At 38.2% G+C, this 14,749-nt stretch overlaps 1 protein-coding gene across 29 annotated transcripts in view; it reads left to right on the forward strand.

The window, feature by feature from the left end:
- Positions 1–14,749, forward strand: part of RIMS2 (regulating synaptic membrane exocytosis 2) — a 338,908-nt gene that overhangs the window by 250,457 nt on the left and 73,702 nt on the right. For 13 of the 29 annotated variants that reach the window (XM_083621717.1, XM_083621723.1, XM_083621721.1 and 10 more), the window contains 2 exons: positions 7,805–7,825; positions 12,335–12,435. The exons of 9 other annotated variants lie outside the window; for them this stretch is intronic. In XM_083621717.1, coding sequence (XP_083477843.1) covers positions 7,805–7,825; positions 12,335–12,435 — 122 coding nt within the window. The remainder of the gene's footprint in view (positions 1–7,804; positions 7,826–12,334; positions 12,436–14,749) is intronic. 7 more of the 29 variants (XM_083621718.1, XM_083621725.1, XM_083621727.1 and 4 more) reach the window with 1 other exon arrangement.

The raw sequence follows: 14,749 nt of genomic DNA on the forward strand, positions 1-14,749 counted from the left end.
GCCTCTTGGCCTAACTTACCTCACTGGCTCATTGGGAAGCTAAAATGGGGAGGAAGCAGAGAACCATGTACACCACATGGAATTCCTAGGAGAGGAAGGTGGGACATACATACATACATACATACATACATACATACATATAGAAATGTAGTAGCCACATTCTTCCAGTAGTACTTCTGCCAGAGTTTACTTGTACAGTGGTATCTTGGTTATCGAATGTAATCTGTTCTGGAAGTCTGTTTGACTTCCGAAACGTTCGAAAACCAAGGCGCGGCTTCCGATTGGCTCAGGAACCCCAGAAACAATAGCTGACAGCTGCATTGGACGTTTGACATCCGAAAAACATTCAAAGATCGGAACACTTCCTTCCGGGTTTTTGGCATTCGGGAGCCTATTTGTTCTTTAGTTAAGTCGTTCGAGAACTAAGGTTCCACTGTAGTTACTTCCAGGCAGGGATGTTAAATTGTAAGTGGATGATTCAGATCCAATTTTTCTGTGGGCATGTTTGGCATGGTAGCTTCCATGCATTCTTGGTTATTTTTTAGTCACGGGTGTTCTGTTGCTTGCCATAAACCCCATGGGTGGAGCTTGATGGAATGAATGCAGAGGGCTTTGTTTCTACCTTTTTGTACCTGTGCACTTTTTAAATAACAACAAAAATGTTAAGGGGTGCAAAGAGGACAAGAGTAAGTGTTACTAGTCTTAGTTACCATGTTTCATATGGGCATTCATTTCCATTGGTAGTTGCTTTACTATTATTCTTACTACTACTAATACAGTGGACGCTCGGGTTGCAAATGTGATACGTGCAGGATGCACTTTCGCAACACACAGCGTCCACAACACGCAGCGTCCGCAACCCACAGCGGTACTTCTGGGTTTGGTGGTCTACAACCCAAAAAAACGCATTCTGAAGCGACTGTAACCTGAGGTATGACTGTAATAATACAGTGGTACCTCAGGTTAAGAACTTAATTCATTCTGGAGATCCGTTCTTAACCTGAAACTGTTCTTAACCTGAGGTACCACTTTAGCTAATGGGGCCTCCTGCTGCTGCCGCCGCCGCACGATTTCTGTTATCATCCTGAAGTAAAGTTCTTAACCCAAGGTACTATTTCTGGGTTAGCGGAATCTGTAACCTGAAACATCTGTAACCTGAAGCATCTGTAACCCAAGGTACCACTGTACTCAGTGTTATTTTCTGACTAAGGCTTGTACAATGAAGTGTCCAATGGAACCCTGATAAATTAAGGTTTCTAAAGTTTTCCTATGTCATCTTCTGTTGCAGATTGTCTGCTATAAAAACCTACTTATGAGATGTTTATTGTCATCTACTTGGCCAAAGTAAAGTGAGAACCTAATAAAACTCTGGCACTTACTTACATTTCTTTTCTTTTCAGTGAGCTGTAAGGGGATACTGTGTGCCTAGTAGTAGCATGTCTTCCCAAAGCTTTTGAAAAAAAAGCCTACAAGTGTATAATCATCAGTTAATATCAACCCCCACATACTGCTCCTGCCCCCCAATTTGGGTTTTCAATTGAGTGCTAGGAATGGTTTTGCTACCTAAGCATATGCCAAGACACTTAGATCTGTTCTGCCTCAAAACCCTTTTTCAAAAACACAGAACCCTTCACCCTTTCATCATGACTGAATCTAAACATAATGAGTTCAAGCAATGTGCTTAAAACAAAAATCCTATATCCATTATTGGTTAGGAGCTCTGTCTTTTAGCAGACGCTGTGTCTCTAAACAGCTTTTAGCCTAAACAAAATGGCAAGGCTAACAGCAGATTTAAGCCATATCTTCATCAACATCATCATTTTTTAAAAAAAGCTTTGGGTCTTAATCTAACCTCAGTCATCAAGCCTTGAAATGACTGAGCATCAAAGGCTTCTAATGTTGCAGTAAGCAAGACTTTCCTGCCTAGAAACCATAATAGAAACTCCTAGAGAAAACTAACAAAAAATATTTTTGTCAAATGGGATTCAGGAATACTGTGTGGCATAGATTTATATTCAGCGATCACTGTCAGTGGAAATGAAATAGGTGTCAGGCAAGTGTCTCTAGTGATTTCCACAGACAGGGTGCTGCAGCTGAAAATTCCCTCCCTCTGATTGCCATTCACCTCACCTCCAATGTCTTGGCCGCTCAGAGAGGAGCATGGAAGTTGATACCTTGAAGTACCTGGGTTCTAAGCTGCGTAGGACTTTATATATAAGCACAAGCACATTGGTGTGTGCTTAGAAACAGGCAGAGAGCTCTTTGAACACCAGCAAGTTGTGTTCTCGGTAATCATTCCCAGTTAAAACTAGCAGCTACTTTCTGTTCTGTGTCATTTTCTGAGCCATCTTGAAAGTCCTGTTTGCAACACATTACAGTAGCCAAGGAAGTGGATGCCAACAGCAAGGCAATCTCTGTCCAAGGAAAGTTACAATTGATGCACCAGCCTAAGTTGGTGAATGTGCCCTGCCACTGAACACACTTGGGAGTTTACAGACAAATCTGGATCTAAAAGTACTTCCAAATTGCAACCCCATCCAAAACACATTGGCAAATCATCTTCCCAAATAACCTCAATTGTCTCAGGCTTGAACCCACAATACTGAATGCACAGCTCCTGGTTGGATACAAGCCATGCACCTGAGCCATTGCGGACTAACAGCGAAAACCTCAGTGATCAGGCAGGAATATAAGGGATCAGGTGGTCCTTGATATATCCTGGACCCAGCCTGAGGAGTATTTACTAAATGAGTAATGTCCAATCCATCACTTATTTGTGGCAAAGTGAGCTGGTTTCATTCCACTGCTGCTCCATTTCCCACTGTCCCACTGTTTCCTATGGCAGCATTATATTGTTGCACACCACCCCAATCTCTGAGCAATGTGAAATTCCAGAGGTTCCAGGTGCTTCACCTGTGTTCAGTTTCCTCAGAATGAGCGATGACTGTGGTATATGGTTTATTTACACATTCAAGATTTCACTTGTTTGTCCTTTGTCTCCCATTCCAATTACATCTTATACACTTTAGATATTACTTTAACATTACAGTTTAACAGGTCTCTCTCTAGTTGTGATAGTTGTTCCCCAAACCCCCGTTTCATATCCTTTTTAAATACTTCATTCAAATGATGATATTGTAACCATGTTGTTAACATCCCTGATAAATTCTTAAACTATTTTAATTTAAATTCTCCACCCTTCTCTCTTAGCAGATTTCTATGTCACCCAACCTTCCATCATATTTTTATTTTTCACCACTATGGCTTCCAAAGGTGAAAGCCAAAGTAGTGTTTTAGTCTCCAATACGTTTTTATATTTATCCCATAGTCTATACAATTTTTTCCTAATTATATGGTTTGTGAAACCTTATGTGCTTTTGCCTTTTCATACCACAAATAAGCATGCCAACCCCGAATATTATCATGACCTTCCAAATCTAAAATATATGAATTCTTCAATAACAACCACTCCTTCAACCAGCACAGACAAGATGCTTCATAATATAATATATCCGGTGGGGAGAAACCTCCTCTCTCTTTTGTATCTATCAGTATTCTATATTTTATTCTCTGTTTTTTTCCTTGCCAGGTACATTTAGAATAGTTATCTTTATACAAATTTATATTATTTGTCGTTAAGCATACACCTAAATATTTTGTAGGGTTTTTTTTTTAGTCTCATCATTCATATTTTTTACCAGGAGCTTGGTTTAATCTTTATTAATGTTAAGACCTGCTTTTTTTTTTAATGCGTGCTTTTAAGTTTACAGAACAAATACATAGGTCAAGCATGGGAACATTTGGCCCTTCAGTTGATGCTGGACTAAAACTCTCATCCTGGCATTTGGCTATACTGGTTGGTGCTGATGAGTCTAATCAATCTGAAGGGTCACATATAATAAACTGTGGTTTTCGTAAAGGGTTGGAGATGACTTACTGCATTTTGAGCTTAGAAAAATAGAGCTACTCTTACACACACAAAAGGTTACACTCTGGCTGTTTATTCTCCTAGATTCTACTTATTTTATGAGGCATTCCTTTGCTGCTTGTAATTCCTTCTCCTAATAACAGTGTCTTCTGGAGGAGTTATGGTTTCCCTTTAGGTATGTCATATTTCCAGAGAAAAGGGTATTGTCTTTTATTTTAGAACAATTTCTTCTTACATGCCTCATATATACTGCAGTTTATACTCCAGACTGTTTATGAAATATTGAAGGCTCATAGTCACGTTACCCAGATCATCCTCGCCTCTAATAGCGAACATAGGTGGTTGAGTGCCTGTTGGTTTGGAAACAAAATATTACCAAGCAATAATGTAGCATGTTCTGCATATTTGTGGGACTACGTATGTATGACGATGTGCTCAAATTCATAAATTACCTGACAAATAACCTGTCAGCTTGTACAATGCTGGTGACGGTTGACACTTGGAGAGATAGAGAACATGAGGCTAATGATGGGACAACTTTGTTGGATACAACCCATAGTTATTAAATGCTTTTGAGATGGACACCCAATTGCATGGTGGGAAAAGTTGTTTAACTACATCATGATGGTTAATTACAGTTGAAACAGAAGGGTTAAAAGTCTCATTGGTCATTTATATCATTGTTGTTTTTATTCCTTTAAAACCATTCTTCCACTCTGAGATGGTTTTGTTTCCAAAGGCTAAAAGATTCTTATTGCTAAAAATTTGTTCTAGCAAGCTTGCATTTAGCAGGTAAATCTTACAGACTCACATTTTAAAGCATTGGCATGTCTTTTTAAAAAATCATGTACACCAATGAGAGCTGTACCATGTGATTTTTCTGAATGTGCAGAAGAGATGAAATAGCAAAACCACTACAGTTTCCTGCTATTTAAATCAGGGCTGAGGAACCTCAAGCCTGGGGGTCAAATGCAGCCCTCAAGACCTTCTTAGCCAGCCTTTAAGAGTCTTCCCAGCCATGCCCCATCCTGGGGCCATGGTCCTCATTTGTCCTGCTCTGTGCCCTCCTGTGTTCTTTCATCTGTCTGAAATGTGTCCTTGAACTATGGTGATGCCTCTTTCTTTGCCCGGCTGGAGATTAGATGTGTTGTGGAATGATCTAGCTTTTGGGTGAGTAGAATATAGCAGACAGTGCACTTTTTTCCCCTTTGGCCCTGCCCACCATTTTTATGTAGCCCCCGTAATGTTCCCCATGAGCATTCATGAGCAGGCTAAACAAATTTCTCCATCCCAATATAAACAAAAATGCTGGTGAAATGCTGTTTCACATGTTATTTTGTTCTTACAGCTGGCCTACAGATGCAGGAAAATCACATGGCAAAACTTTTTCTTCCTCCTAAGAATCCAAGCCTATCATTTTTCTTGACATGCTTTCTGTTGGCATGCAGTTTTTGATGTAGTTTTTGAGCATCCAAACGTGGGATCAGAGCAAGACAGAGTGAGGCAGCTGCGTCCTGCTTCACTGCCCTCAGGTGTAGAGGAGCATGCTGTCCCCTCACCAGTGCTGAAGTAAGAGTCAATTATTAGTCAGTTGGCTTTGGTACATGGAATAGGAGAGGCATGCCATCTTGTCAATCCTAAGACAGCAAAATACTTGCATTAGATTTTCTCACCTGCATTCTGATGTGGTATAGTTAAAAAGGACTATACTGTCAGTTTTTTTTCTGAATGTGTAGCTCAGCCTTCATTAGACACATAAAGCAGGCTTGTATGGGTTGAATTAGCGTGACATTACTTTTAAGATACATAATGGTGTTGAAAAGCTGTGAAAACTTACTTTTATAGCAACCTCAAGACTTTCATTTGGATTCTTTTCCTTTAGGTATCATTTTGGCATGTTGTGCTTTATTGAAAGCATACGTGTTATTGAGTTACTGGGTTATTTCATGTTTTGATCTTTTTTATATATAAAAAAATCTGTCTAGTTACTCTCTGCCTCCTTTTTGAAAGTTTGCAATAGCACTATTAAATGCTGCTGTTACAATCCAGAAGACGAGATCCCCATTGGAATCCATCTCCCATGCAAATACCTCATGTGAATGTGTATCTTTTGATAGCGCTGTTCCTCCACATCCAGTGGACAATTTTTGTGCATGACTACAGTTGAATTGGAATCTGTATATTCTTCACCATCTGGTTCTGTTAGGTTTAAAAATGGGATGCTGACATAACAAAAGAAGAGTTTTACAAAATATGTCTATAGTTACAAGTAGATTAATCCTGATGAAAAGTGAATCTTTACCCTTAGTGTTCTGGATAGCCATTGCTATTTGTTCTCATAAAGACTTGCTGTACTGTGCTTTTGATAGAATGAAATACTTAGGAGCACATTTCTCTCATAAAATGCTTTTCTAATGTACACTTTATCCATGGAGAAATCTGTGCTCCCTCTCCTTGTATAAAAAATGTAACTTTTGTGTGCTGGACAGTGAATGGGGAAACTTGCCACTTTTAACAAGCATTCATCCTTCTGCTTCCATGAGCATGTATACATGTGTATGTGTGTGTGTTTATACACAAATATAAGGGACTCAGTACTGCAGCACTATCAAGTGCAAAGCATTCACATCAGCATTCCCAAGAAGGTGTGACTAAGGCATAGAGAATTTCCATGGATAGTGTTTTGTGAGTCTCTTACATATTGTAACATATGTAAAGGACTCACTCTGGCTACATGAAACCTTAACTGCTGGCATCACTAGTGGGCGTTTCAGGATTCCAGGTGGGTGGTAGGGGGTTCTACAGCACAAGCTGAATCTGCCTTCCATCAAGCACTGGTGGGCGGTAAGGAAATTTTACCATCAAGAAAGATGCATTAGTGGGCAGTAGGTATAAAAAGGTTGACTACCCCTGATTTAGACAGACCAGGCAGCATAATTCAAGATTGCCTGCTTCCTCTTCTTCTTTGGCGATCACTTGTAGCCTACCTCCTATGTAGTGCTTAAGTCCAGGCTCTGGCAATACTTCTTGTTTGCATCCCATACAAATTAAGAATGTGTTCCAATAATTCTGTATGCCAAAGGAATTTTGGACAAACTCTCCATTTGTTCATTTTAATAGCCATATATCTGCCCAAGCTTTCACTGCGTTTTCCCATGAACTGTGTCTGCTGGTCAGCCAACTGTGCACAGCTAATTATTATTCACACTGTTATTGATTGATTGATAGGTTGATAGGTATTTTGTATGCTGAAAAGTATGGAAATTCCTAAGTGACATACATTTTAAGACTTGAAAGCATATATTGCACAAAATAAAATATAGGAAAGCATCTTGAGTAGTGCAACCAACATGGCTGACTCACACTACAGGGAAAGCCATACCACAGTCAACACTCAAGGCGAAGCCTTGCTATAAATTAATTTTCCACAAAAATGCTTCAAGTAGCCATTGGAAACAATTCTGCATCATTCAGTTTTCTGCTAGTCCAGCTTGGCTACACATTGAACAGATTGTGCTAAAAATATAGCATGCATGGTTCTTTTTCATTCACTGGTCATTCTAGAGAAAAGAAGCATAAGCTAACTGTATCTGACGCCTCCTGTGCTGCTTTTTGTGAAGACAGTTTTAATGATTCTAGAAATGAACAAATGCCCATGAGTTTCCTCTGATAAGCCTATACTTGAGACCCAGGAACATTGCCAATGATGTGGATACATCTGTAAAAATGGAGTACCAACTATGGTTGACCAGCTAAAGAAAAAAAATGTTTTGTTGTATTTTATTCATGCTTATTTTATTTTTAAAAATCCATTATTTCTGCCATATCTTCATTTTTATTTTTGCATTTTCTCTCCCTTTTTTAAACACATCACAGTGCCAGAGAATGGGGATGAAGGTAGGGCAGTTTATTGACTGTTTTATTTCTTCTGTAGCTATGATAGTCTTCAGTGTGTTACTGACTGTATGCTTTGGGCTGAAAATATTGTTTTGAAAGGATTGCCTCAAATAGCCCTCTTTGTGGTTATAGCCTACCAGCACTTCATGGGCTCCCCATGTAACTGTTGTTGTTGTTGTTGTTGTTAATTTGTACCCTGCCCATCTGACTGGGTTGCCCCAGCCACTGGGTGTTTTCCAACATATATAAAAACACAATAAAACAAAATAAAACTGCTAGTTGAAAAGCCATGGCCACCTCAACATACAGGCCCATCACAACCACCTGATCAGTTATGAAGCCCAGGAAACCACACCTTTACTCGATTCCTTCTTTTGCCTAACAGATGCACAGCCAGTAAGTCAGACTCTTAAGCAGGACCAAAATGGGGCCTTCCAGGGGCAGGGTGAGCAAGGCTGAGCCAGCCTCAGATCTGTTGGATTCCCAAGCTGGCTCCACGGCTGTCATCTGATCACACAGGGCCTGATGCAGTTCTGATGACTGCACTGGTGTCACTCGGTGGGAAGAGACCAGCCCAATCCACCTCCAGCCTGGCACAAAGGGCATTTGGATTGCTTTGCCTCCTATGACGTAGAGTAAAACCTAAGATAATAATTTTTAACCCTAAAGGTAAAAAGCCTTAAAAGTACACAAAACCCTTGATAAGCAATGAGAAACGGGATATCCACAGGTTAGCAGCAGGGGAAAAAACAAGCTCCCCTTCCCCTGCTTTAAAACTATCATGCCCAGAGGGAGGCTATATTTCTAATTGAAGCTGAAGAGGATTATTAATGAAGCAAGAGACCTTTTAAATTGTATGAAAGGTGGAATTTTGAATGGAAATCACTTTATTAGCTCTCAAAATAAATCTCCACACATCACAGCTGCTTAATTACACTGATTACCTGGTATTTACACTCCTTGAAATGGACATGAAAGTGACATCTCCCATCAGGCTTGTCATTAGTTTTAACATCTCATCATTGTCCTAAGCCAGGCAAGAGCAACCTAGCTGGTCACTTGGGCTAGTAATATTTTTAGCTGAGCCAATGAAGCATGCCAGCAGGCCGAAGAAGAAGAGGAAGGGGAAGAAGAAGAGGAGGAGTTTGGACTTGATATCCTGCCTTCCACTCCCTTTAAGGAGTCTCAAAGTGGCCAACAATCTCCTTTCCCTCCCTCCCTCACACCAAACACTGTGAGGTGAGTGAGGTTGAGAGACTTCAGAGAATAGTGACTAGCCCAAGGTCACCCAGCAGCTGCTTGTGGAGGAGCGGGGCAGCGAACCCGGTTCACCGGATTATGAGTCCACTGCTCTTAACCACTACACTATGCTGGCTCTCACACCACTATGCCATGGGCATGCTGAACCATGAGCTGGGTTTCATCAGATTGAGGCTGCAGCTGCTTCAATGCTTTTATTATCAAACAAGTGTGTAGGGAGGGGCATTTCGAAGCTAGCATTTGTGGAATGTCATAGTCTAAGGAATTACAGAGACAGCATGCTAGGTTTATGGGCTGGTTCACTTGTACACATTTTTAGGCCTTGAATGCCTATTCTAGATCCCTTCATCTCTTGCATATGTATTTTTAAATATATTTTATTCATATGAAATCAATGTGATGGTTTATATTCTCAAAAATGGGATCATACTTAAGTTTCCAACCAACCCACTTGTTACCTACTTCATGGTATAAATATGCATTGTTCTCAAATCTTTTTGAGTAAGGGGATAGAAAAGACTTTCCTTAAAATGCCACACCGTCAGAGACTGAAATATTCTGTACCGTATATTGCCACAAGAGTAGTATTGGTTGTCAACTCGGGTCAACTCAACTACATGATGATGGGACCATAGAAATTCAGAATATTATATGAAAACAATAATGACAGTTATTCAGGTATAGAACCTTGGGTAGACATTTGATCTCTTCATCTTTTAAGAGAGGCAGTATTTTCAAACCTTTCCTGAATCTAGAATGGGCTAGAAACTCAGTGTTTAAAATGGAAGCTGCAGTGGTATGTTTCACCAGCTGCTATTTTCCAAAAATAGTGAAGTTGGCTGTATTCAGGAAAACTGCTTTGGGGTAAGCAGTACAACGGACATCTGTCTCATCACCATATTGTCTTACTTTAAAGACAAAACAAAAACAATCCCTCTTCCCCTTGTCACAAACTTGAAAATCTGTTTTGGAAAACAAAATACAAGTGTCATCCTATGGCAGAAATGTTTTTCTCTTGTTAACTGTTGCGTCTTTGACATGGCGTACTTGATTGGGATCCCAAGAACAATATAACATAGAAATCTGTCTAGCTGACAAAACTACATGGATTGCAGTGGCTTCCTTAATAAATGTTTAAGAGTTAAATACTAGGCTTACATTCCTTGGAAAATAATTTTTTGGTTAAATATTGCCATGTAAGACCTGCCTTCCTTGCAAGTGGAGGAGATAAAGGGATTGCTCATTTGCATATGTTCATTCATTTAAACAGATATTAACAACAACAACAACAATAAGCATATCAATAAATTATTGATTTGATTAACACTATTTATTAACCACTTCCTATAAAACATCTCAGAATGACTAACAATAATAACATAACCTATAAAAATGTATAAAACAATTTAATATATAAGAGCAATTAAAACCATTCCATATAGAAAAAAAAATTTCCAGTGCAGATACCGATTGGGATAAAAAATCTCCACTTAAAAGTGTTGCTGAAAAGGAAGGTTTGCAGTAGGCACCAAAAAAATAATAGTGATGGTGTTTGACTGATATGTTGCAGGAGGGAGTTTCAAAGGCTTGCTGTCACCACTCGGAATGCATTTCAACTGTATTATCAGAATTGTCTAAGAGATGGTTGGATAAAAATCCAATAAAGCTAGCTTACAAGAAAATGCCAAGCACCAATACAGCATTTCTATAGTTTGCTTCTCTGATGTGTATTTTCTACATTAACTAGGACATAGTTAATTCATATCCATATTTGATATTAAAAGTATTATCATAATTAAGGGAGAGTGTAGAAGAGGTTAGTATCATTGGTATTGTACATGAATCTTGGTCATAGTTCTTTTATTTTGTTTCCTAAATTAATGATCAGTAGCAGCAGTTACTGTTATTTCTTTCAATTTTGGCTTGAATATTCTTAAATAATTGCATGTACTTCTGATTTATGACTAAGTGAGAACAGCAGACCTCATAATCACAAAGCTACAGAACAATGGCTTCAGTCCAGAGAAACTTAAGCATATTTATGTCTGAGCAAAGCCTCCTGTATCATTTTCGAAGCCCCTTTGAGCAACAATTTGCCATTATATATATAAAAAAAAGCTTTAGCACCTCATTGCATGCATATTCTTATTCTCTCACCCTCCATTATAATATTTGGTATACATTTCTGACACTTGACTGCAGTTTCATTCTGTTCTAGATTGTTACTACAATATCCTTCTGCTTAACTAAACTGCTTCCATGAAACACATTACTATATATTTTCAATTACTATTTGATAGTTGTGTTGCAGAAATGGTTGTTGGGAATTTCTTAAATAAATACATACAACAGCCATTAATATACAGTAAAACTTTTTGTTAGCTTCTACATGCTAATATTTAGTGAAGGAAAATGTAGCTTTTACTCTTAAGAATAGCTTTTACACTTTAAATTTTCTGTTAGGATATAAAGTATTACTCTTATAAGTCGTTCTTCCATGCCACTAGGGATGAACATATTTGGCAATGTATCCAAATATTTTAAGCATTAATTGTTAGGCCCACAAACATAGGATATCCAATGTTAATCATGTTCAGAGTAAATCCATTGGAATGAATGGGCTTGTGTCCATTTACTCCCCATTAGGTCTACTCTGAGTATATTGCCCATACTCATTTTTTAAAATACAGAAAATATCATATCAAGATTATTTGATTTCATTGGAAGTAAATTTTACAGGATAGCTTCTAGATATAAAAATTATGAAGAAACATCATTTTGTGTTGACTGATCATGTTAAGCTGGCCTTCGTTACTGGCACATTCAAAAATGATAAGATTTCCATTTTGAAAATCTATATGCTTGTTCCATGTGTTTCTGCTTTTTAAAAATCATAATGGGTTTGTTTGCTTGTTTTTCCTCTTGGATAGTCTAGCAGCAGCAACAAATCATGTCAAAACCTTATATTAGAACCATGTTAAATGTTGACACAGTTGGTGTTAAACAATTAAATTCTCAATGATGGGTTTTTTGTTTGTTTGTATATGTGTTTTTGCCTTTGTAGCTATCTTATTCATCACAAACAAAAGAATGGATTTATTGTTTATGTTGAAGAACATACATAATCATTTAAGTCAATCTCCCAATATTCACCATTATGAGTAAAAATGCTTATATTGATGTCATTTTTTAAAACAAAAACAACACAGAATTGCAAATTAACTGGTTATTTTATTTTGAATTTGACAGGTGCTATGGATGTGGAAGAAAGAAATCGCCAAATGAAAATGAACAAATACAAACAGGTAGCAGGATCAGACTCCAGGCTGGAGCAAGATTATCATTCAAAGGCAAGGGCATTTTGTTTTGAAAAGCAGCAAAATGAGTAACTGTTTAATCAGGCAGTGAAATGCTAGTAATCATTGCATGGTAGCATTTGTGATTAAGAGGGAAATCCTGTACATGTTTACTTTAAAGTGAATCCCACTGTATTCAATAGGTTGGACCTTTGCTAAAAGGCTTGATAGCTCCCATTTTTTGAAGCAGTATCTGCCTGAGGTTAGGGCCTCAAGAGTTGAACCCTACAAAGCATAAGGGTTTATTGCCAGACAGAAAAACCACCCCACCTCTCTGTACTTGAAAAACTGTGTTCTTGCATATGCAAAGGGGGTTGGAGGGTAATCCCATGTCAGTGTGTATAGAACTGCAGTCAGGAGATTCTGATCAGATTTTTAAAACTATAATTAATTTTGCCAAGCTCTCATTGAATGTAAATCAGAACTAGTGTGCTAAGAATAGAAAGAATGTAAAGTAGTTGCCTGCTTCAGAAAGTGATTAATGACCAATTAGTCATGTGATAGAATGTACCAATAATAGGAAATGAGCTTAGTAAACTGTAAAGAGATAAATTGATTTAGTACATGTCTGGAATCAACATTTTTTAAAAAATCTACTATGTTCTATATCTTATTCTTATGCTGTATAAAATACATTAAAGTTTTCAGTGTAGGTCTGATTTTCACAAAACTTTAAATCATAAGGTTGCAATCCTATACATACCGTACTTACCTGAAACTAAGTTCTACTGAACTCATTTACTGTGTTCAGATGTAATGATAAACCATGCTTAATGCTATGGGAATAAGCTGCAGTGAGCCTTGAGCTTTTACATTTATCCTTTCATGTAGTGGGAAGGAGTACTTTGGAGGCAATTTCAAATTCCCTTAATCTTGGCTTGTCATTCCATCAAAACCCAGAATCATGGTTTATCATCAGCTATGGTCAGTTTCCAAACAAGTCATATTATGACTTCTGAAGCTGCAGTATGTTTCATCATTGTTACTGTAAATCACAGTCCCAAGCTTGGGTGAAATTGCAAGCTGTTTTCGGGGGAAATGGAAAGCAAGCGCAACCAAAGTCATCTTCCTGTAGTATATGAGAGTGGAGGAAAGAACAGCCAAACCCAAGCCATAGCTCATTCACAGAGTGCTAAGCCATGGTTTAGGCTTACATCTCAGTAGACATATATAGGATTTCACAATTAGGTACTACTAATAAGAACAGATAGATTTCAGGCACATAAATGGAGGGTTGCTTCAGGTGCTGCCATATCAGTGGATTCAGGTGCTGCTATTTGGGGGGGGGGGTGTCTATATAGGTTTATAGCATTATTATTGCTCTTGGAATATTCCTTTCTAAGTTACCAAAAATAAATAGATTGTGTCATACTATGACAGATTTTATTAATCTCATGTGACATGAAAATTATTCTTTAATCAGAAACTGGATACTGACTGTTCAAAGTTTGATGATTCCATTGGAAAATTACTGTACTTCATGTTCTGCTATTGAGCATTTCTTAACGTCCAATGGTAATTGGAGTAGCATCTTATTAGATAAAACTTTTGATGTATTGCTAAAAAAGAAAAAGTCATTGCCATATTTGTATATTAGTTGCTTGCTAAAAAGATTGGGCAAGGTGCCTCAAACCACACTCAGGCATTTGAAAGACAAAACTTTCTCAATAAGCATGATTAGTAATATGGACAATTTCAGCCTTCTTAATATTTAGTCCTGAATGTGTTTGTATCAAGCATGTTCTTCAACTGACCTTAACCTTCAGGAAGTCTTTTGATGAGCTGCTGCCATGAGTAGGGAGCTGCAAAGCTCTCTTGCTTCAAAGTTTGTAGCTAGAGAGCTGTGGCTTAATCTTATTCATTCATTCATCATTTTATTTGTATGTCTCCTTTCCATAGCTAGAAACATGCTCAAGGCGGCTTACAACAGGAACAAATTTACATAATTAGAAACATAACATAACAAAAGTAGCAATAGAAAAAACATCCAAAATTACACAACCAAAGTGAACAATTTTCACCTGAAACATAATAAGATCCAAAAATAAAGATACAAAAAATTAATATCAACAACAGCAACAAACCCGCACCAGCCCAGCTCCCTAAACAACACCCCAGCCCAAGAGTCTGTTCAGCAGCCTCGCCACAGTCAGGGCCCTGCCCTCCCAGGTCAGTTGGGAAAAGGCCTTCAGGATCTTCCAGGACTCACAGCCAACATGGTCTGCTTTTGTATAGCCACTGGACTTCTGTTAGAAACTATCTCTGTTGAGGCAGCCCATCTTCTTGTTGTCACAAATAGCTTTCACAC

This window comes from Podarcis filfolensis (assembly GCF_964270895.1).
Source record: "Podarcis filfolensis genome assembly, chromosome: 7".
NCBI lineage: Eukaryota > Metazoa > Chordata > Lepidosauria > Squamata > Lacertidae > Podarcis > Podarcis filfolensis.